Below are 21,665 nucleotides of genomic sequence, written 5' to 3' on the forward strand. Positions count from 1 at the left end.
CACCCGAAGGACAAGGCCTTTCATGTGACACCTCATTTTTGAAAATCCGACGAACGATACAGATTTTATGGCTTGGTGTTAAATATTTAACGCAACCATCTCCGAAATCGATTAAGAAGTTTCACTTCAAAAAAATCTTACAAATAAAATTCACTTATTTTCGTACCGTAGTGAGCAGGTCATCTAATTACCGCGCCCGATAATGGTCTATTATAACAGAAGTCTAGATCTGGTAAGGGCTACGCGGTGGCATATAATGTGCCCTACTGTTTCCTTTTGTTCGTGTCACTACTACTCTTGTTACTGTCTGTGCTTCGTGCCTTCTAAGGTGAATGAGTGCTTCGCTTCTCCTCGTTGATATTTCCGGGAGGTTTTTACTATGACAGACCGATAAAGGGTTCTGGCCTATAAATGCCAGAGAAACTCGCTTTTCTGTCGAGAATATCTGCCACTTAATTGCCCATGAATCGGCTGCGTGGTATTTACTTCTGTCTTCATCCACCACACATCACATATCACATATCACATATTTAACTTTTTGTGAGCCTTAAAATCGATTTCAACAAATATCGCCTTCCCCATTTCAGATTGGAGAACGACAAACTAAAACAGCAATTAAAGAAGAAGGATGAAGAAATCGTACAAAGTAGAGCAACACTCGAAAGAATTACAAACGCAGTAAGTATAAAATCTATTTTATTTGTACCTAACCTAAAAAGTGTTAACTGGTATGGAATATACAAATCCATAAAACTAAAAACATAAAGGAAGAAAGAAACAAAATACAATTCCAAAAGTCGACAAAATCAAAATTCAAAAATTATACCAAACGTGCATTGCTCGCTGCCAACAACAAATATAAACTGCTGCTACATACTAAGAACATACAAATATGTATCTACAACTTTCCGCTTAACAAAAAAAAAAGCAATTAATAAAATTTGTCGAAAGACAAAATTCAAACCGAAGCAAAATAAATAATAACACAAAACATGCTAAGAAACACACATAGGTCAGAAATAATGTAAAGCATTAAAAATAAACAGTTGAGAGAAAAATAAACATTTCAGAAATTGCGAAAATAAAACAAAAAATACGAATAAAAAAAAAAATTTTTTTTGCGCGCGTTCTTTCAATCGCTGTTAAGATAGATAGATACTCTTTATTTTTCTACCGCAACATTTGTATGATACAGAATATAACACAAAAGGAAAAAAAAGAGAGTGAGATCGTAGTGATCGCAGACTAAGCAACGCTTAAGCGACAGACAACACCAAAATTAATTCTGTTAACATTTGTACATAGCAATGTTATTTGCATAAATTACAGCTGCTTTTTAATCACAATTCTATGCTTTCACATCTAACATACTCTGCACCATGCTCTTTACTTACTTACTATCTGCCCAGTTGCTCTCTTAATCCACCCGAATACACTCTTGCTAACATGATTTATTTTTTTTTTCTAAACTGCCAGAAAGCATATAAAATCGCACACACGCTCATCTACTTACTACTCGTAGGTACATACATAAAATCATAAAACGAATAAATTTCGCTAAACGCTCCTTGCTGCCTCTTAATCCAACTTATGTCTGTGTATTTGTACATGTTACATAAAAATGTTAATCTCTAAATTTGAAAACAAAAAAAAATAAACAAAAATCACAAAATATGAAAATATCGAAACAAAATTTCGCAAATTTAATTTTTGCAGACAACTAAAAACTCACTCTCAGAGCTCGAAAAACGCGAAAGGAGAGCAATGGAACGCAAACTTTCCGAAATGGAAGAAGAGTTAAAGGTAAATAATATTGCAAGCACCAAAATACACGCAAACATGCACACTTGCATACAAAGTGCATCCACCCGCCCTCACACACGCACACACACACACACACACTTTCATGAAAGTAAAAAAAAAAAACAAATTTTGTTTGTTGATTGTTGTTTAATACACCTAACTGCTCTTGTGACTTAACAGCCCTCCCGACACACACTTATGTACACGCACTTAAACCGAATAATGAAAGACACCAAAAAAATGAATACTAATTTTTTACTAAAAACCTTAAATAAGTATGTATATATTTATTTTGATTTAAATGTTTTTTTTTATTGCATACAAATGTACAATCTAAGTATGTACATATGTGCACCCAGCAAAGTGCATTAACTAGGCTGCTGGTTTATTTATTGCCAAAGCCAAGTAAAAAGCTTTAAGTGCATTCACACAATTACACTTTTTTTCAGTTGGATGTATGCTGATGTAATTTTTTGGTAAATCATAAGGATTTCTTAGCAGTTATCACATCAAAATGTTTGGAACATTTGATTTCTACTATGTATGCATTTTTTTATTTTATTGTTTGTTTTTGATTTTACTTTTAAGTTTTTTTTTATTTTATTTTTTTTTTATTTATTTTCTTTTATTTTTTTTATTTTTTATTTTTTTTTTTAATTTCGCAAAGCATGTGGTCGACCAATTTTTTAAAAAGTAATTCTTTAAGTTGCTTAGCCTCATATGTGCCGACCGCCTAAATTGTCAAGCACATAAATGTACTTTAAATTTGGACTTTTATTTTTTCGGTAAAATTTAATTGTTATTTTGGATTTTTTCGACGATTTTAACCGTGGAAACTGTGTTTTTATGACCGATGGAAAGAATAAAAATCGTAAAATAACGATTAAATTTTATTAGAAAAATAAAAATCGAATTTTAACGATTAAATTATAATTTTTATCATACAGATAACAGCTACGGTCCCCGAAAATTACTATTTTCAAGAATAAAGTTTTAAAAAGACATTTTTCAATACTTTTTCGTCTTTGTTCACAAAAAAAAATAATTTTTTTAAATTTTTTTTTGAAATTTCGAAGCCTTTTTAGAAAAGTCCTGAGGTCAAAAGGAAAACTCAAAATGCTATTTTACTAAATGCAGTTTTACTATAGTTGGCCCCTAGTTTCGCGATTATATTGATGTTTTCGTGTGCAAAATTCTCTGTGGCGCGGTGTAATCGATGTTGAGAGGTCGTGAAAGTAATACAGGACAGCGAAATTTCACCATTTCGAGTTTCAAGAACGGCTATGGGTGATTCTTGAAGATTTAAATACTCGGAAAACGAATCTGGCTTTGCAAATGCTCCAGCACGATTTTGGGAAATTTTAGGTTAGGGTCAAAAAATGGCAAATTCATCCGTTTCAACGCATCGAAGTTACTTTCTGATTGTTTATCTACAAGAATTACTCGTTTTATTAACTGTACTTCTCAGGACTGTGTAAGTTTTCTATCCCGTAAAAGTCTAAAGCTATGGACGTTTTTCTGAAAACGGTACACTGTACTCAGTTAATTGCATTTGTTTCACAAAGAAAAGGTTAACTTAACAAGATCCTCTCATTATTTGAGGTTAAGTCCTGACTATTCTTAGATAATGTACAATAATAAACTTAGATTAGATTAGAGGAAAGGAACGTAGCAGATAATCTAGCCAAAGTAAAGCAACCAATACTCCAACCAGTCCTGAACCATTTTTGCATTTAGCTCAAACACGATACAGCGCAGGACTTAGCTAGGTGAAGTGCATACTGTTAGATATAACGATAACCAGAAGAGAAGATAAGGATTATATACATAAGTAGTAGGGAAAGTTATATGCATAAGCTGGGGAATGGCACAGATCATTAAATGATGGACGAAATTTTTCTCCCGCACCCAACAAGGACCGCTTTATCGGTTGCACGCGAAATAAACGAAGACGCAATTTTGGTTTTTTGGACATCCATCGCTTTTTATTTGTTTCGTCTGTTTAGCATCTCTGATTCACATCAATTCGCCAGGGGACTTAATATTGATAAATATTTGCAGAGAAAGTTAGAGTTTCGTGAAATTAGTGTCCAAGCCATCGCTTTGCTTATTTGTTGACTATCGTCGTATGCTTTAGTGTTTTCTCGTTAAAGCTCCTGCCCTGCTTTTGATGTTTATTTATTTTGTTTTTAAATTGCTGCTCCCATCTCCATTGATTTTTTTTTTACCTAATGGCGGATTTCCACCGGGCACTGAAATGAAAAAAGAAAAAATATTTGCCATTTAATGCCATGTGGAAACAAACCTAAACGGGATTTCCACTAGACACTGAAATAAAAGAGAGAGTTTGCAACATTTAATCACATGTGGAAACAAACTTAATGACGAATAATATTAACATTATGACATGGGTAATTTTGAATGCTAATTTTGTCATTAAAATTTTCGATATTTATTGCCTCGTGGAAATCCCTCATAATGCCGAATTTGTCATTTAATGCCCAGTGGAGATCCCGCATAATAATTTTATTATATTCATGTTTTGCTTTTGCTGAAAATTGTTGGTTTTTTTAATATCTCGTTTTATTTATAAATATGGGTAGAAAAATCACAATTTTTCAATGCACTTGGTTAAAAGACCCAAATTGAGTTTTGGTTTGATTGTACATTTTGTGATAGTGCGCACTCACTGTTACATATATACGGAATCTCATGCTTTCATCCATAAATTATTTAAATCAGCTGATTGCACCAGGAAACAACTACGAACCAAACAGAAAACTAATTCATATAATCCTTAAAAAGTCTTTGAAAAAACTTTCCAAAATTCATTACTGATCCTTTTGAAATGCAGAGGATTATCCATTTCGAATTTTCAAATACGCAAGGTTGTAGTTTGATGGCAATATGGATAACCCTCGATTTTTATGTGCAATTTTTTTCTCTTTTGAGGCTGCGCAGATTGTAGCTATGACCTGCTACTAATTTTTATTGTCACAGTAATGCCGAATTTCCACTAGACATTAAATGACAACATTTTTAAGGAAAATGTTGGGCATTTTAAATACCCGTGCCATTAAGTTCATACAATTTGTCATTATGTGTGTTTACACATGGCATTTTTTAAATGGCATAAATTTTTTGTCATTATAATGCCTAGTGGAAATTCGGCATAAGCCTAGTGGAAATATGGCATTATGTAAAATTAAACTCTTAACCGGAATCGAATAAATCGAAACTTATTGAATTTGAATATCTTGAAAATCACAGAGGTTTTTTATACCCGAATTAGATAGTTATTAACCCTTCAAAAAAGGAGGAGGCTATCAATACATCGGAATTTGTTTTTATGTATGTTGCAGGATATTTTTTTTTATCGGACTGGTGGCACCTTAAGGATGGTCCCATACTAATTTGGTTTAAATTTTTATAAAGTCTGTTGTTTCTTTTTATTGTTTAAAAATTACTTGTTTTGTATCTTTAACTGGCAGTGTAATTTTTGTTAATTATGTATTTAATCTTTTCCACGAGATCTTTAACTGATCCTCACTTGCAAATATACATTTGTACATACATACATACATTGATTATTTTTGACATTTTAGGCCTTTTGTAAACTCCTGTGTTTTGCGTGTACAATACCACCATAAATACATCATGACATTTTTTATATCTACATTTCATCATTCAAAATTCTTCATTTGCTCATGAAGTCATCATAGCTACTTTTTTTTAAAGCTGTCAAACATATGCACTTACATATACATGTCACAGTGAAATCACTTGTAAATATGCTTTTTCATCAAGTACTTTCGTTGCTCACTCGTGAACTTAATAATCCTCACGAACCTCATTCACTGTCAACTCTACTCGCATTCATATTGTTCCCATTGTTCGTTCACATTTTATATTTTCATAATTTTCATGCTCACCTCAGAATGAACTTTGTGTTGTTCCCGCTGCATACTTGCCCACTACATTTACAAGAATCCAAAATCCAAAAAATTGTTATACATTGTATGTAGTTGGTCCCAAAATCATCGTCACATTTCATGTTTTCATTATCAAACGAAAACGAAATTTGTTAATTACCATGCTCTCTTATACGTCTTGTTCTTCTCTCTTTTTTTCTCCATCACTTTTTTTGTTGTTGTTTTTTTGCTTTTGTGTCATTTGCAGCTATTGCAGAAGCTTAAGACTGAGAATGAGCGTTTGCGTGCGGAGAATCGTGCTCTCACGCGTGTCGTATCCAAGTTGACCTCCTCAGCTCAGAGTCAACTAGCTAAAAAATCAAAATAATTTTAAAAATAAAATGAAATCAAATCAAAAATAATACTCTTAAACTAAGGAAATTAGTAAATGAAAAATTATTAATATATATATACATAATTCATATGCGCATATACACACGTACATACATACTATTGTTAAAGATAAGTGTTTAGAAGAACAAAAAAAAAGAGACTACATAAAAGCAAGTGTTTCGAGAGACGGCGTATAACTCTGGTGCCGAGTAATGCTTACAGTATTTAAACTCGTATTGAACTGGATAATTTTTGTGCTGCAAAGAAAATGACGCTGGTGGAAAGAAGCTTCCTAAGAGAGCTTTTAGTGGGAGCTGTGTAGTATAAACTATACTACATACAAATAAATGAATGAACACTCGTGTCGAGATGCTGAAGTTTTGGAAAAATTGCCACTTCTTGGCTCCGGTTCTATCAGCATAGGCAGCAAACATATCAGCAATGATTACACTGGAAATTTATAAACTGTTATTGCACAATTCCACAATGGATATCAACTGGATTAGGAGCATAAAAAAAAAATGTTGGTGTTAATAAGCTTGTATGCCTCTTGCCAAGCTACAACGTACGCGCGCTGACTTTGAAAACCGTCGGAACGATTACGCAGCTTTCATTGCTCTACCAATATACATACACATAGATTTATGTATTTAAAAGTACATTTAATATTGCTTGCATATCATAACTGCACAATAATCGAATAAAAAATAACCTAAAACTTTGCGAAAAGTGTTTAATTGAGCGAAATGTTAGATAACAATAAATTAATAAAGTAATATATATCTCATCATGCAATTAGAACAAATATTAAAAAAAAAAATATCCAAATAATTATCCCACTGACAGTTAAGTGTTCAATATAAGCGCTCTGGAAAAATATTCGGAATTTCGATGTGAAATCCTCGATGATCAACAAAATTGGCTGATGGTTCTGCTTGCTCCGATTTTACGCCGGTATAGTTTTCTTGTTGACTTGAATGATATTAATATTTGAGACACAAACCAAATAGACAATATTCAAGATTTGCTTTTGGTACATTTAAGCATTGCAGAGTGTGACTGATAGGAAGTTGAACAAGAATGATAGAATACAACTCAGTAGATAATTTCAAGAGTAAAAATCGCTTCCAAAAGCCTTCCTGAGAGTCAAGAGGCCTTCCACTCTACATTCCTTTCTCTTTTCTTTTTTGTATGGAATGGCACAAATTGAAGGGCTTCTTCTTTCGCTACCCATGACATTTGTGGGTAAAAAGTAATAAGTAGTGTAATAAAAATTAATAAAGGAAATGTGAAAGAACTGTGATTTTAGTGAAAGTACGAAAGAAAAGAAAAGTGCAAAAAAATGCATATCAAATAGGGATCTAACAGCAAGCAAATAACAATGTTCTGATAACGGATTCTAGTAGATGGGGCCAAGAAACCATATACGTGTATCGGCGTTTTGAAAGTTTACGTGTTAGATATTTTAGTGGGGCTAAAGTTCTCCCTTTTGCATATTCTGCATGCATGGGAAATGGGCATAGGAAACCATGTAATCCTTACATTTTAGACATACAATGTGTTTAGCAGTTTTATGTAAAATACGATGGAGAACATTTATGTGGAACATTTTAACCCTCATCAATAGGTGGGCTTTTGGATGTATGGAGAAAATTCACTCATGGACCCGCCCGCCCTCTTCGCTTGAATTAAAATCATTCTAGCGAGCCTTAGAAGATCTACATACATACCATACATCATGCTGCAAATATTAAGCAACAAACTATATAAATATGTATTTTTTGGGCCCTGCATAAAAATTTACTTTCACTTGCCTGGTTGTGTGGTTATATTTTTTATTCAGTTTAAAACAATAAAATACACTACAAAATAAAAATAATTTTTCTATAGTGTATTTTATTGTTATACAACAACAAAGTGCACTGCAGAAAAATTATTTTTTACCAGATAACCTGATAACCAGGCAAGCGTGAACAACAACATTTATTTATCGGCTGTGGCCTGATTTTTAATAAAATAAAAGAAATTTAAAAAAAAATCCTTGCGGTGCAGCAAAAATGACTTGTTTACTTCCGATTTCTTTCTAGAACGTCAAAGTATGCTCTTTTTTAAAATACAATAAGACCCTACTTATCTAAATTGTATAATAATTCTAGAAGCTATGAGCATTTAAGTAAAAATACGCACAAAAAGTGTCCATACAAATTTATGATTTCATAAATTATGTAAACCTTTGATAAATTTTAAATCACTAATTTGTATGGACGGTGCTGTGTGAAAAACCCCTTATGAAAACAACTGTTTGGGCCTTATCAGCGTGGCTCCAGATCTAGAAAATCCATCATAGACTAGATTTTTGCAGTTCGTCAAATACTGGGGAAAAGATAAGAAATTTGACACACACCAACTTTGACGACTTTAAATCTGCAGAGTGATGGTGAGCAGCTTCGTCGAAATTGGGGAAAAGCCTCTCCGTTTGGTTAGAGACCAAACGAAGTTTTATACAAAGGGGAATATCTGACAATTTCTTCAATTCGATGTGGGAAAGCGTAGTAAGTACGAGCTGCCCATCTGAATAAAACAAAATTATGATGCGCCTGGTGTATGCAGTTGATATTGATATCATCAGCCTCAACACACGGGCCATCCGTGCAGCATTTTCCAGCAATCAGGCAGGGGAGTCTGGTCCGCGGTAAATGAGGACAAGCCAAACAAAGTACCTCCTAGCAACACTCAAATAGTCTTCACGTATTGGCACACACGTCACTGTTGGTAGTTATGTATATGTAGCTTTGAAGTAATGAATTTGTATATCTTGGATCCAGCCTGAAGATCAAGCGACGAATAACTCTTGACAATAGGCGTTAAGTACTCTGCAAATTTTCAACCAAAACCACTCTTCACCTCAAAAATGCCAAATATCGCAAATCGGCTCAAGAAATCGCCTACTTGACCAGCGAGAATATTGAGTTGATGGGCCATCGTCCATACAGCCCTGATTTTGCATGCATACTTTATTTTAAGCCCGCAAATAAAAATTGGGGCGCAATTAACTTATTCATTGCCCCAAGTAGCCGCTGAAGTGTTCAGTGATTTGAAGGTACATCAATCTCAGTGGCAAAAATGCTTCGGTAAATATGTAGTTCGAGCGCTTGCAAAAGTTCATAGATGAAACTTGGTTTTAAGAAATAAAAAAAAGGTTGAATCCGATCATAGAAATTCGTCATTCATTGTTTGGTCAACTGTTTGTGGTTGGTTGAGTAATTGAGGAGTGTCTTAAGCAGGGATCACACGGTTTGTACATTTTGGCAGTTACAGAGTGTTGTTGTCCGGAAATACTTTTGTTGGGCTGAATTCAAATTTCTCAACAACACCATTCTGTGACTGCCAAAATGTACAAATCTGTACAAATGTACAGATCGTGTGAACCCTGCTTAATCAAAATAGAAATATCATGTTTTGATTAGACACTCACCAATTAGAGGTCTCATTTGCTTCACTTTTCGGCGCCGTAAACTTTCCTTAAAGGTAAGCTGTTAACCAAGGTTAGATTTACATTTTTAGAAAAGTTTGTAATACCCGAGTTGTCACACTTTTTGCAATACTTTTTTGCAAGCATAACTCTTGAATGTTGTCATAATAAACAAATATTAAACCGAAAGTGTAAATTTAGTGACAGTTCTTTAATCCTTGTTAAACCGTTGATTATAAGCATAATTTAGTTTGTGCAAATCTATATTATATTAATAAATAAATTGATATTGATATCGTAAATGAAAAATAAATATTTTTGTTCCAAAAAACATTCTTGTCTTGTTTTGTTTCGTTGTTTTTGTATGCGTATTGGAAAATGGTTCACTTTTTGTTTGTTTCATTTTTGCATTTGTTCGAATTTATGCGAAATTTTCTTCTCTATCGACTAAAATTTTCTATAAACATTTTCTTCTACAATAACATTTGTGTTTCTTTATTTGTTTGGAAAATACGTACATACTATTTATTTACGTTCGTTTTGTGATTATTTAAAAATTCCATACAACAAACAAATAAACATATTTGTCTTAAAAAAAAATGGGTGAGAATGGCACATACACAACAACTTGGTGGGTTAATTTTTATCTATTAAAAAAAAAAAGGATAATAGAAATTTTCTAAAAGTTTTTTTAAATCATTGTCATTTGCGTCTAGTATAATAACAGGCTTCCGGGATTAGTCTGCATTGGGCATTAATTAGTCGCAACTAATCCCACACGGGTATTATTAGAGATCAATTAGCCGCCGACCCGTGAGGAATGGCACGTCTGATCTAATGGAAAACCACATGCGGGCATATTTTAACCCTCTACCTCCTCCATAGAAAAATGGTCGAACAAAAGGGAACTGTTCATTCCATATAAATAATAAAAATAGGAATTATTCGCATGTTCCCTTGCGATTGATCCCCGAGTCATGCCTCTTTATTTTCACGTCACATTCCTCCTCTTTGTATTCTGGTAGCTAGCGAGAGCAAAGTACGATTATGATTTTCAAGGCAATTTATGTTGCCATATAGACTCGATTAGCCGGGTATGTAAAGAGCGTGTCAGACGTGGCAATATTCCCAACTTTTCCACGCAATTCGCTGTCAAATTGAGAACGAGAAATTTTATTTCGATGTGTGAACAGCCAGAAAGACCTTTCTGTCACATTTCGGAAATCTATTTCAGAAATAAAAGTTGCAAGATGTGACTGCAATTGAAAGAGCGAAAACCGATTTCGAAAATATATTTCAGCGCTTGCTCGTGCTGTACTAGCAATTTTTATTTCTGCTGCAAGTGCTGTCAAGCTAATCGAGTGTTGTCGTGTGATACTGATCGCGAGTTTGTGAGAAATAATAACGCAAAATTTTGAACAAAATATAAGAAATGATTTTAATTAATTATTTTTTGGAATTTAATTGTTTAATTATGAATAATAAATTAATCTTCTATGATAACAACCGGCAAAGCGGCTCAGGGTTGCATTTTAGTATCGAGAGAAATTGTCAGAAGAAATTTCGCCTTTCGGAAGCAAAAAAAAACTCTTTCCAAAGACAATTTGCATGCAAGGTGTGACTGCTCATGCTTTCTGAAATTTCGCATTTTGACAGCCTTTCTAAAATATATTGCATTGTAACGTCTGACCAGCCTCTTTAAAACTCTCGATAACGCATTCGTTTTCCGACACGGACTGGTAGTAACAAACACATTTTTCCTTTCTAAAATATATTGCATTGTAACGTCTGACCAGCCTCTTTAAAACTCTCGATAACGCATTCATTTTCCGACACGGACTGGTAGTAACAAACACATTTTAAAATTTGTAATCCAAAAAAAGTGGAATTGCGGTTTCGCTGTCACTCAGAAAAGTCAGAATTCTTTCATTTCTACCTCACTTTGGCTTTCACATGAGTTCCTTTTTTGTATTTTGCCAAGTTTTTGGTGTTTTGCCAAGCTTCAGCCACAATTTATGGTGTGTGTTTTGATTTTTTCGAACAAACGACGGGATCTAACGGTTTTGCGGACTTCGAGAGAAGTAGAAGGTGTTTTTTTTTCTGAAAATATGACCGAATTTCGCTGGGAAAAATCAAAATGAAGCCGAGTGCTTTATTGTACTATCTTGAAGGAGTAGTAAGTATTTTTCTGTCAAGAACCTAGCACCAAGATTGGCGAAATTTTGTCATTGCGAACGAGTTTTTAATACAGACGAAATTCGATAGTTCGTCGACCCGATAATCCGAATATTCGGTAATACGAATCGCTTTTCTAACAGCTTGCTCAGCTGCTCAGTAATCCGAATTAATTGCAATTATATAATCCGAATCGTATACTTTGCTCATGTTTTCAATAAATTTTGTAACGGTAATTTAACGAACTATCGAGGCGGAATCATTGTTTTAGTTCAGAACTTTTATTCCATGTGTGTGATGAACTTTGATTCTAAAAATTGTAAAATTTATTAAAAATGATTCAAAAGAGAAAAATTAAAATGTGTGGCGTTTTATTTTCTACAAAAAAATGGTTCTCTTTCATTGCCCTCTCCTTAGTATTTGTACGTAGAGGTCACTGATAAGGCAACATTTTTTGTAGAAAAGAAAATGCCATTAAAATTTCCAATTAAGAACTAAATTTTATTAATTTTAGCAACGGTGTAAGTTGTAATTTTGACAGCATGAAAAGTTCAAAGAACTATTGAATTAATGAATAATACATGATAAAAACATAGCAAGGTACAACCGTTCTCTCAATTTGTCGGCCATGATTTTTTTTTTGAAGTTTGCCAACATTTTAAAATCATATAAAAGTGAAAATAAAAAATTGAAATTGTACGAAATTGTTGTTGCTTGAGATTGAAAATGAAAATGTGTGTTTGAGTTTGTGAGTAAATTTAAAAATTAAATTGTTTGGAAACGTCAAGAATTTTAAAAGTGACTCTCAGCGGTTCTACCTTACTATATTTTTATCATGGAATAATCTTCAGAACTTCCTCTTCCTTCCTTCAGAACTTTCTCTTCGTAATAGAGGATGAGTGAATTAGAAAAAAATTCTGAACTAAGGGGATGAATCCGGCTTTACGGTACGAATCGCAACTCAGCGAAAGTGTGCATATTTATCAGTTTGTGATCAAACGAAAAAATTTATCAGGCCAATTCTTAATACTCCCGGGGAGTTTGTTCTCCGGAAATTTGTTTCTCCCGAGAAATGAATCCCCCAATAATTAACTCCCAGGAGTAGCATTTTCCCCGAAATCTTGGGAGGACACTGTTTGACACTTTTTTGAGAGCTCAACTCCGCCATTTAGTATAAAAAATCCTCAAGGAATTTTTGTTCATGATAGGAGTAAAGGGAAAAGAGAGAAAACTCCCGTGGAGTTTCTGTTCAGAATCGGCCTGAATAATTTTTTTTTTGTTAAAAATTAGTTGCATTGACTTTAATATGTCATTTTACAAGTCTCTCATAAATTAAATATTCAATTTTTTTTTACAAAAAAATTGCGTTTCAAACTTTCATATTCCTAAGCTATTTATTAATCCAATGTTTCGGATATTCGAATCGGCTTTGCAATTATTAGTCAGGACTATCGAGTTTTGACTGCATCTTCTTCAATGAGAGAGATTGGCGGCCGTTTTAGCCAAGTAATTTTCTAGAGGTGCGTTGTAGTTATTGTTGTAACCGCACAAAAATTAGATTTCAAGGAAAATACTTGACTGGCAGTATTTGGTTAGGTAGATAAAAATCTGGGATTAGAGTTGTTTCACCGGGTAGCACAGCACCTAAGTTCGATTCCTTGTTCGAGCAACATGCAAGAACCGGCAGTGGCGTACCTGCGGCTCGTATAGCTCCCCGATTGGCTGCGAAAAGCAGCTTAAATTCATTTTTCCCTAGTTTAGGGGATCCAAACCCGAATTTTATGTTTTCGTACAGATTCGCATTCGCCGATAGTGTCAGTTAATCTAATGTCTTGAAGCTGATTTCTCAATAATTTTTACTAGTCCAAATGATACTTAATAGGGCGGTCCTTAAAATATCAAAATCTAAATTTTAGGGAGCACCACTCAATTATTTAAAACTCTGGTAGTTTTTAATTTTTCTCCATCGTTTTGATAATTTTAAGGGCCACCCTAATGCCCTTAATATCTCGTATAATCAGCAAAAGCTTTCCAATGAACTGAAATAGTTTCGTCGATTTCTCGAAACTCAGCAGTATCCTTAATTCTTACAAACCATTTGCTTCTCGCACATTTTAACTCCTCACTCATTCTCTGAATCGAATTAAATCCTTAAACTCATTACACTATTCGGCAGTGCCTGGGGAATTGGTGAAACCAAGTTTTTCTGAATGTCTGGATTGTATATAGAAAATAAATTTATGATGATAGGCGATATTTTCTCTAGCTATTATTTTACAAATCTGTTGTTTTAGTAACGATTTTAAGATTTTTATGCATGAATCTCGATGCCTGGAGTTCAAGGTTACCAAATATCGTTTTTGCCACAACGGCGATTTAGGCGGTTATGTAACTGGTCGATGTGAGGAAACATCGACGATATCTATACGTATATATTTAAAATCCAAACTTTCAGAGAAACTTGGTTTGATAAATAAATTCCCAAAAAAAAAGGTCTTACAGTGTTATCATCTCTAAGCGCCCTTTACTAAATCGATTATTTTCTCCCTATACTTCGCTTACCTCTCCTCTGCTCATTTAATCCACATAATCGACGCACTTGGCTATTGTTTTCTTTTTCACTCGTTGCTCATACGCCGCGGCTGCCTGCGCACTCGTCATGCCATCATTTGCCTCTTTATTATTCTGCACCTATCATTACTGCAATGTTTGTGTAGTATGGTGCCAAAAACATATGTATACTTTGCAAAACTTTCAAACACTTGATTTATTATTTCTATTTGCATGACGTCTTCAGTTCGTTCCGTTCGTTCGACGTTCATTTGCATGCTGTTCATCTTAATGTGCTTTTTTGTTTATTGTTTATCAATTTAATTGGGTTATATGTATTTAATTAGCGTTGTGTGGTTGCACATTAGTAAATGGGTTTGAAGAAAAATTCATAGTTAATAAATTGCTGTATACATATGTATGTATATGCTGTATACTGTATATAAGCATATTTTCATTACCGACATACATACATGCATATCTATGTAGGTATATACATTAGACCGTATCGGAAAACATTTTTTTTGCCCGCACGCAGGGTTCGCCTTTTACATATTTTTGTCATGTAAATTTTTTGTTCCAAAGTTCATTGACCTCGACCCCACCGGATCTCAGTTCTTATCACCCTAACGTACCAACCTAATGCCAGTAAATTAAAGCTCACGAAAAAGCATTAAACTTTTGCTGGGAAAGTATCATGACTATTCCAGTAGAACTTTAAAAAATAAAATATTATTTATTGTCGTGTGAAGGTATTACCGAAAAACGTAAAACGGAAAGGAAGGTTCGGCAAAAAAAAATAAAGAATCGAAGTTTCTTTGCAAAAATACTTCGAACTCGGGTTGTGCGGCGAACTTTTTTATTTTCTTTGTAAGGTGGTTCGGTCTAATGTATGTACATAAAATACAAGTGTGACGGTCGTACATATAAATTTCAAGATCTTTCCATCTGGTAAGTGGATGATCTCGCGAATTCCAACTGTTTAAGCTCTAAATATACATAAAATGTTATTAAATCTTGACAAAAAAAAGTATTATTTCTTCCCCGAACCTGGTCATAAATTATGTGCTTCTCGCTTATGTGCGCATCACTATTGTGAATTCAAAGTATGCCGCTACAAAGAAAAAAAAATTTAAATTTGTGTGCATTTCCTTAGCATTTAAAATCTAATTTTTGTGGTATATTTTCGAGCGCAGTAAGAGTTTTGTGACTTCGTTAGAATAGGGGGGGTTTGTCAAACCATTTTGAACCGCTTATGTGATTGTAGATGAAAAGTAAGAATACAATTTTCTGTAGACTTATTAAATCAATAAAAGTAAACTTATCACCGAAGTTATCAAGTGTAAATTAGGAGAGTTTACATTTTAATTGGGATCAATATTTGATATTTAAATACTCCTCTTGGGACGTTCGGCAAATACCCGGTTATATTTACCGAAATCGAAACCGAAACCGAATCCGAGCTAATGGACGGAACTGTTGTGCGACCGAACCCATTCGTTGGCAGTTTATTCAATAACTAGTAACCTTAAATTCAACACTACTGCTGTCAATTGACAGCTATTAATAGACTTTGAGCAATCTATATATGTCATTTTGTTTGTGTTTGTCAGCCAAAGCGAATAAGAAAACTTCGTAAATTTTGGTGAGGAGGAGTTTTTGCACCGTTTTGTAAACCTCGATCCAATACATTACACCATGATAAAAACATTAGAAGGTAAAACCATTCTCTCAATTCGTCGGCCATGATTTTTTTCTGACGTTTTCAAACATTTTAAAATCATATAAAATTGAAAATAAAAAAATGAAATTGTTCACAATTGTTGTTGTTTGAGATTAAAAATGAGAATGTGTGTGTGAGCCTGAGCTCGAATTTTAAAATTATATTGTTGGCAAACGTCAGACTGCCTCTCAATGATTTTACCTTGTAATGTTTTTATCATGCATTACACTGTGGACCAAGAGATATTGAAAGTGGCTTAAAGTAAAACCGGCCACATTTGGCGGAAAAAAAGTTTCTTCCTTCAAGAAAATTCACGCATGCGCACGACTGCAGTCGCATTGTCAAAACTGTTTAATTAGGTTACGAATTGTTCCCCCATCAGCCAACATATGCTGCACATTTAACCCACTGCGACTATTAAATCGAATAAAGAGGTCGCTAAAGAAATACGCCTATTTTGAGATCATTGAGAAAAGCTATTATTTGGAAGCGCTAAAAAGAATTAAAAAAAAAAATCGCTGAACTACATGTATCTGTATATACAGCTAAAAAGAGACTACGTATGTAGAGAAATTGAAACACTTTTTTGCCGAAAAAGAAATTTATTCAAGAATCACTGACTTATCAAACTGTCCACGTATTTAGGGTAATACTTTTAACCTGAACAATTGACAAGAATTTCTCAAACTCGTCTAAGCCTGCAACACAGAAGGGTTTTTGGCGTCGCTGAATCCAAAGCAGGTGTCCGTTTGTCCCCATCAGGTCAGCATCAAGGTCGGTCCAAGGTCATACCTACAAAATCAATCGCTAACAAACTAAGTAAGGGTGCCTATAGGTTTAAATTATTGCTAAATCTGAATTCAGCGTCAACCATAAGGTTACGATCAAGTTCAGTTCAAAGTCAAACATATAGCATCCGTCGTTAATGGACTATACCAGATACATATAGGTTTTTGCGAATTTGAATTAGATCACGATCAAGGCCAAACCTACGAACAATAGCCCAATCCCGCAAATTCCAACCTTATATTTGGTTTCAGCGTCTCCAACAACGTATGGTTAGTAAGACTGGTCTGGGTTCTGGTAGTATTTTTATACCCGAGCGCACTTTGTTTACATAACGGTTGTTTGTAACAGGCAAAAAGAATCGGGATCGAAAGTCCAGGGGGGTAGGGGTTGTATGTTAAAACAGAAAAATACTTGGAGTTATAAAAACTTTGGTTATGTTTTTGGTTTGTTAAAAAAAAATAGTAACTCGCGAATTTTCTCCTTTCTGAAATTAAAGGCATGCAAATCTTTAAACGCTGTTATAAAATTTTTTCTGAAATTTATTTGTGTTTCTTGCTGTGATCTTAAATTTGAGTCATGGTAAATCAAATCTTAAGAAGTGAGTTGTTTGACATTTGGAGAAGTGTTGCTGAAACTTCTAAAAGACAACAAGGTGTCCGTGATTATGTGATTAGTAAATTGAAAGAAATATCTGATGAAAATGCTCGTTCCGAAGTAAATAAAGTAAATTAAGTAAATGACTTTAGATTCGTAATCAGCAACCCAGAAAACCCCCAGATACCCAGTTACATAGAAATCTACCGATTTTTTTAAATTTTCGTCCGCCATATTGGATCCGCCATTTTGAATTTTTAATAAGTGACTTCAGATTCGTAATCAGCGACCCAAAAATCCCCTAGGTAAGAAGTGGAGTAAAGATCCATGAACGAGTATTTGTTTAAATAGTTTCGTCCAGCTAGATTTGCGATCCGAACCACTGTGCGCTGCACCAATTTCTTTCGAGCTAGGCACAGTTTTTGGGCCTTAGTGCAGCATACCAAATGAACGAAAATTTTTAAAATCGCACAATAACCACGCCTACATCCCATATAACGGTAGTTTGGAGTAATACGAAATCTTCGATAAATCAGTAAATGTTTATTCAAAATTGATGCTTGCAACAATTATTTACCAAGAAATACGTTTATGATAAAATTTTGCAAAATGGGCATGGCACCGCCCACTGGTGAAAATTATATATTTAATACTTTTGCCGCGTATTTAATGTTCGGCTCCGCCCGAACTTAGACTTTCTTACTTGTTAATTTTTATTTTTTTATTTTTTTTTTGTGGAGCTGCGTATTTCACCCTTTTTCATGAATACATAACATACATACATATATCTTGAAAAAAAAAAGAGCCAGTAAGACCGGTATGGGTTCTGGCACTATTTTTCGGACCTTTTTTTTGTTTTTTTTTATCTTAACAAAATGACCAAAAAAGTTGATGTATCTACCTTCTATATTAATCTTATCCTACTTTTCTATTTAACTGCATAATATAAAGTTCAAAGTTTGTTGCAACTATTGCTAATTTTTAGTCACGATTATCGCTAAATAACCCAATGCTCGCTCGCCTCGCCGCTCGTTCATTCGCAATGCCGTTTCTTATTCACTATATATTCGTTATTTGCATAGTAAATTTTTGAAGTTTATGGACGTTTCGTTAATTTTTTTCCCCCAAATATGGCATTACTGTACTTTAATATATTGTAACTGTTATTATATAAATGTGTTTTATAGAAATAATTCGAGCTTGTTCTAATAACAGTTTCGATTTTTTTTTCTCTTTCTTTCTCGTCTAACAGCAATTGGAAGTTTACAAAACGGAGAATCAACGCCTTAAAGAGGAAAATGGAGCGCTAATTAGAGTAATTAGTAAATTAAGTAAATGAAATTAATTTTAAATTAAATTTACAGAGTTACAATGCAAATTTAATGTTAATTTGAAAGAAAAGAACAAATAACAACAAAAAGCAATCCTAAACAAATTCGCTATTATACGAGCAGAAAGTTATTATTATTATGATTATTATTATTATGATTATTATTATTATTTTTTAATTTAAAAATAAAACTGCAGCATAGCAAGAAAAGGTCTTAACTAAAAGCCTAAACTTAGATTAGAAATATTCTTATATAGCGTCACTGTAGAAAAAGAAAATATGTGCTTGTGTTTGTGCCGTTTGTTTTTAGGCTGCAGGATTTGATATTTTGGATTGTACAATAATGTAAAAGAAAAAAGAAAAACACTAAAATGTTTTATTACACTTTATGACTGTTTTAAGTTTTATTAGCCTAGTGTCAAGCACTGCGTTACAATATTTCATATATACATACATACATATAAAACGTACATACGTATAAATATATATATATATAAATACATACATACATGCATACATAAATTTAATTGTTTGAAGTTTTTAAACGCGTTTAGGCGATCATTTAATAATAAACACACACACACCACACACAGGCTCATATACCACATGCATACATACATACAAACAAACATACATACATTTATTGCGATTATCACACCGATGATATTAGACAAAAGGAAATAAAAAATTAAGAAATCTAGATTCTATTAAAGTAAATTTACACACATTCATTAAGGCAAAAAAAAAATTATATAGACGTACGTGCATATACATATATACTTTTACCTACATACTATGTGTTTGTATCGTATCAAATCTAATGTATGTAACTTAATAACGAAAAAAAAAAACTACAATATGTTAAACAAAAAATAGAATTATACAAAATGTAAACAAATTTAGCCACTAATGAAATCAACTAAACAACATCAATTCAAATTAAACACTAATACACATACATATATTATAATACCAGCTCATACTATGTATACACACAGAGAGACACGAGAAAAACAATTTGCTAAGCATTTTAATGTGTATGTATTTCCAAGTATGTATGTATGTCGAAATCGATTTGTTGTTAATTCGTAAATGAATAAAATGTTATAATTATATACTTACAAACATACATGCATACATTTTTACTACATATTCATTGCATCGGCATTGCGGCAAATTTGCGCGCATAAAAGTACATAAAGAACATACTGCATAAATGATTATTTAAATACATAAAGTGCATACCTACAAAAACAAGAATATTTATTTTCTCTGTAATTTCGACCAGGAACGTGAACCGGCTGAAAAATTTGGTCGCTTCGGTTCAGCGGTTTTGCACCATTGGTTGGATTTGTGAAAACGGTACTTTTTTGAATTTCAAAGCGCACTGAAATTTGGTTTATACATACGTTTCGAATCACTGCGAACTGAGTCAAAGCGCTTTATGTGTCGGTAGAAACAAGGTATATGTATATTTTCGTTATTTTTATGCAGCAATAATAAAAAAATACACACAAAAAAATCAATACACACGCGAAACTAGGGCGTAAATATAAAGAAACTGCGTTTTTAGTTTTTCATCAGGATTTTTGTTAAGGGGCTTTGAAACTTCCAATAACTTTTCCAATAATCAGGAAAAAAAATATTTCAAAAAATTCAATTCAATGTTGAATAACAATGTGGGCATCAAATAAAAGATGGAATTTTGTAGAATTGAAAACTATTTGAATATTTGGTACACATGGACGAATAGGTACTGTACTTTTAATGAAAAATTTACAAAATATCGATTTCAAAGTCCTTTCAAAACAAATCCTGCAGTCGAATTCTGATAATCGCTACGCTGAAAATTCGTCGCCAAAATTCTCAGTGGGGCTGTAAAGTATACAACAACAACAACATCAACAACAACAACAATATACAACATGGACAAGTAACTGATACAATGTGTCAGAAGCCAAATCTGGCAGTAGGAGGGGCATGTAACTAGATGTTGCATGTTTTTAGGGGCGCCTGATATTATTTTGGAGCTTTTTGGCGATCAAAATTAGCTACCGAATGTTGGAATTCGGCTGCTGACGTCGTTGCATACCAGCCCAACAGTGGGATTCTAAATGAACAGACAATGCGCCTAAAATTATGCAACATCAAAGCCGAAGAATTTCAAAATCGAATGCAAAAATGGTAAATAATATTTATTTGAAGACGTTGCATATTTTTAGGCAAAGTTGTAATTCATTTACCGGTTACAAAATGTTTATAATTAATGCAGAATATGCCTTTTGGTGATGACTTAGAGACCCACCATTTTATTAACAGTGCTTCTAAAAAGTGGCGGAGCGAGTTATTGTTTTTTTGCCAGACTCAATGATAAGAAGGTTGAGACAGTGAAAAAGTAAATCCCTAGGATTGTTCTATACCGAAAGAAATATACATACCACTATTTTTTATTTTGAAATCAAAAAATATTTAAAGTTCGCTCAAAGCGCTCAAAGTTTTCCATGTGTTTTATATGAAAAAAAAAAAACAACTTTTCATAGAAATGGTATAGAATTCTTAAAAATCAATCGACGGTATCACGAATTTCACGTGAAAAAATATTCCCAAAAATTATATAGAAAAACAAAAATAATTTTTCCCAATTAGTTTTTGTTTTGCCGGTTAAATTATAGGAACGATTTATTTCCATGGAATTTGGGTGGCCATTCCAAGGCTCATATGTGCATTCGGTCAAATAAACGCTAAAATTGTGTGAGTTTATCGATTGCGAAATTTTTCTCGTCAGAGAACACAATATCCGTGAATTGGCCTCTTTGGAGCAAGCATAAGGTTTGCAGCACTTAACTTGCCGAAACCTGCAAGACAACATTCATATATATTTTTTATACCCGAGCGCACTTGTGCACAAGGGTATATTAATTTTGT

At 33.4% G+C, this 21,665-nt stretch overlaps 2 protein-coding genes across 2 annotated transcripts in view; one reads left to right on the forward strand and one right to left on the reverse strand.

The window, feature by feature from the left end:
- LOC118746941 (uncharacterized transmembrane protein DDB_G0289901-like) overlaps window positions 1-6,827 on the forward strand; it is an 11,179-nt gene extending 4,352 nt beyond the window's left edge. Inside the window, exons 4-6 of the mRNA XM_036480933.1 lie at window positions 588-678; window positions 1,717-1,803; window positions 5,983-6,827. Coding sequence (XP_036336826.1) covers window positions 588-678; window positions 1,717-1,803; window positions 5,983-6,102 — 298 coding nt within the window. The 3' untranslated portion in view covers window positions 6,103-6,827. The remainder of the gene's footprint in view (window positions 1-587; window positions 679-1,716; window positions 1,804-5,982) is intronic.
- The window catches only part of LOC118746939, a 59,389-nt gene that overhangs the window by 27,449 nt on the left and 10,275 nt on the right, over window positions 1-21,665 (reverse strand). The window lies entirely within an intron of this gene.

This window comes from Rhagoletis pomonella, unplaced genomic scaffold (assembly GCF_013731165.1).
Source record: "Rhagoletis pomonella isolate Grant_MI unplaced genomic scaffold, Rhpom_1.0 Rhpom_scaffold_00011, whole genome shotgun sequence".
Classification (NCBI taxonomy): Eukaryota; Metazoa; Arthropoda; class Insecta; order Diptera; family Tephritidae; genus Rhagoletis; species Rhagoletis pomonella.